This window comes from Procambarus clarkii, chromosome 77 (genome assembly GCF_040958095.1).
Source record: "Procambarus clarkii isolate CNS0578487 chromosome 77, FALCON_Pclarkii_2.0, whole genome shotgun sequence".
In the NCBI taxonomy this organism is placed as follows: Eukaryota; Metazoa; Arthropoda; class Malacostraca; order Decapoda; family Cambaridae; genus Procambarus; species Procambarus clarkii.
Window position 1 is genome coordinate 16,483,230 of NC_091226.1, and position 3,336 is coordinate 16,486,565.

The 3,336-nt window shown below is 44.6% G+C and overlaps 1 protein-coding gene across 1 annotated transcript; it reads right to left on the reverse strand.

Moving 5' to 3' along the window:
- Positions 1–263: 263 nt before the first annotated feature.
- Positions 264–3,116, reverse strand: LOC123747154 (uncharacterized). Its single transcript, XM_069314009.1, has 2 exons — positions 3,072–3,116; positions 264–1,790 (listed from the first exon to the last, which is right to left on the reverse strand). Exons 1-2 carry the CDS (start codon positions 3,114–3,116, stop codon positions 264–266), a joined length of 1,572 nt encoding a protein of 523 aa, XP_069170110.1.
- Between the last annotated feature and the right edge of the window lie 220 nt (positions 3,117–3,336).

Genomic DNA, 3,336 nt, shown 5'->3' on the forward strand with positions numbered 1-3,336 from the left:
CCCCCCCTTCCCCCCAACAGTTCCCTCACTATCACTATCCCCCCTCACCATCCCCCCCTCACCATCCTCCCCCTCACCATCCCCCCCCTCACCATCCCCCCCTCACCATCCCCCCCCCTCACCATCCCCCCCCTCACCATCACCATAATTACACCTCCTCAACTTCACCATCAGACCGCCGGCAAAGATCTTGCAGATTAATTTGCTAAAGTGAACTAAATCGTTTGTGCCTTGCGCAGCGCTACCCGCTGATGGCATAGACTTCACCCACGAGGCCCAGGGTAAATACAAGCCGGATTGATGCGCCTTAGCGGGGGATTTATGCGTCTTGGTGGGGGATTTATGCTTCTTGATGGGGATTTGTAAGTCTTGATGGGGGATTTGTAAGTCTTGGTGGGGATTTGTAAGTCTTGGTGGGGATTTGTAAGTCTTGGTGGGGGATTTGTAAGTCTTGGTGGGGGATTTGTAAGTCTTGGTGGGGATTTGTAAGTTGGTGGGGATTTGTAAGTCTTGGTGGGGGATTTGTAAGTCTTGGTGGGGATTTGTAAGTCTTGGTGGGGATTTGTAAGTCTTGGTGGGGATTTGTAAGTCTTGGTGGGGGATTTGTAAGTCTTGGTGGGGATTTGTAAGTTGGTGGGGATTTGTAAGTCTTGGTGGGGGATTTGTAAGTCTTGGTGGGGGATTTGTAAGTCTTGGTGGGGGATTTGTAAGTCTTGGTGGGGGATTTGTAAGTCTTGGTGGGGGATTTGTAAGTCTTGGTGGGGGATTTGTAAGTCTTGGTGGGGATTTGTAAGTCTTGGTGGGGATTTGTAAGTCTTGGTGGGGATTTGTAAGTCTTGGAGGGGGATGTGTAAGTCTTGGTGGGGATTTGTAAGTCTTGGTGGGGATTTGTAAGTCTTGGTGGGGGTTTTGTAAGTCTTGGTGGGGATTTGTAAGTCTTGGTGGGGATTTGTAAGTCTTGGTGGGGGATTTGTAAGTCTTGGTGGGGGATTTGTAAGTCTTGGTGGGGATTTGTAAGTCTTGGTGGGGGATTTGTAAGTCTTGGTGGGGGATTTGTAAGTCTTGGTGGGGATTTGTAAGTCTTGGTGGGGATTTGTAAGTCTTGGTGGTGATTTGTAAGTCTTGGTGGGGATTTGTAAGTCTTGGTGGGGATTTGTAAGTCTTGGTGGGGGATTTGTAAGTCTTGGTGGGGATTTGTAAGTCTTGGTGGGGGATGTGTAAGTCTTGGTGGGGATTTGTAAGTCTTGGTTGGGATTTGTAAGTCTTGGTGGGGATTTGTAAGTCTTGGTGGGGGATTTGTAAGTCTTGGTGGGGGATTTGTAAGTCTTGGTGGGGATTTGTAAGTCTTGGTGGGGATTTGTAAGTCTTGGTGGGGATTTGTAAGTCTTGGTGGGGATTTGTAAGTCTTGGTGGGGATTTGTAAGTCTTGGTGGGGGATTTGTAAGTCTTGGTGGGGGATTTGTAAGTCTTGATGGGGGATTTATGCGTCTTGGTGGGGGATTTGTAAGTCTTGGTGGGGATTTGTAAGTCTTGGTGGGGATTTGTAAGTCTTGGTGGGGATTTGTAAGTCTTGGTGGGGGATTTGTAAGTCTTGGTGGGGGATTTGTAAGTCTTGGTGGGGATTTGTAAGTCTTGGTGGGGATTTGTAAGTCTTGGTGGGGATTTGTAAGTCTTGGTGGGGATTTGTAAGTCTTGGTGGGGGATTTGTAAGTCTTGGTGGGGATTTGTAAGTCTTGGTGGGGGATTTGTAAGTCTTGGTGGGGATTTATGCGTCTTGGTGGGGATTTATGCTTATTGGCATGGATAAATATGTGAATATATGAATATGTGTTTGACCTAATAGCCAGAACGCTCTACTTGGGCTAGTATGCAAAGCCCGATTTGCCTAATAAGCCGAGTTTATCTGAAGTGATTTATTTTTGTAATTTTGTAACCTATCCTAACCTAACCTAACCTATCCTAACCTAACCTATCCTAACCTATCCTAACCTAACCTATCCTAACCTAACCTAACCTATCCTAACGTATCCTAACCTAACCTAACCTAACCTAACCTATCCTAACCTAACCTAACCTATCCTAACGTATCCTAACCTAACCTAACCTAACCTATCCTAACCTAACCTATCCTAACCTAACCTAACCTAACCTATCCTAACCTAACCTATCCTAACCTAACCTATCCTAACCTAACCTATCCTAACCTAACCTATCCTAACCTATCCTAACCTAACCTAACCTAACCTATCCTAACCTAACCTATCCTAACCTAACCTATCCTAACCTAACCTAACCTAACCTATCCTAACCTAACCTAACCTAACCTATCCTAACCTAACCTATCCTAACCTAACCTATCCTATCCTATCCTAACCTAACATAAATAGGTCAGTAATTCATGTTCTTAATATAATATAATAATATCAATGCAAATAAATCAGTGGATTATTTATATATTACTCTGCCTATTAGGCAAGTCAGGCCTTGCATACTAGCCCAAATAGTGCGTTCTGGCTATTAGGCATAAGATGTGTCTTTTTATGGATACATTCCTCCTGTCATTGATATATTCGTTTTGTCATTGACACAAGTATCCAGGCGTGGATACAAGTATCCAGGCATGGATATCTATGCGCCTTGTCTTAGATACAAGGATATCCGCATGGATATCTATCCATCTAGACGTGGATAAAATGGTTTTTAAAATCGCTCTGGATATACGCAACTTAACATGGAAATATCCTTGGATTCTTGCTTTTGTTATAAAGCTGAAATGTATATATATATATATATATATATATATATATATATATATATATATATATATATATATATAAGAAAAATCTGTAGAACCTGACCAACGTCACCAAGGCAGCCAAGGAAAAGTGCAGACTGCTAGGAATCTGTCGAACTCATTTCCTACTCACTCTCAGGCACTCGTATCCACTCAACTACACTCAATATACCCCTAGTACAAACAAGGCTCCATGCATCTAGTGTGTCCGGTACGTTAACCACTAGGCCACAATGACTGTGCAAAAGAACTGAAAGGCATGTGTCTTTTAACCCACTTCCCGACGGCATTCGGTGATCTTTTTGGGCACCCATGTACCCATGCCCACACTAGCAGGATGGGCATGCGGGCTAGTCTCCTGCTAGGGCTCTATCCTCGTGTCCTCTGCTCAAAGGCTCCATCTTCAGACTTTTTTCTGCTGTCTGCACTAGACTTACCAGCAGACTTATGTTATTGTTGTCTGCTCACCACGCCCACGCACGCCCCTGCACGCCCATATCTGGTCACTACGCCCACGCACGCCCCTGCACGCCCATATCTGC

What these genes read in the sequence shown, in the direction of transcription:
- LOC123747154 (XM_069314009.1), bottom strand. Translation starts at nt 3,116, where the DNA reads ATGGGTACATGGGTGCCCAAAAAGATCACCGAATGCCGTCGGGAA. An exon ending in TCACCGAATGCCGTCGGGAA is followed by an intron (nt 1,791 to 3,071) that starts GTGGGTTAAAAG and finishes CATGCCAATAAG; the next exon opens with CATAAATCCCCACCAAGACG.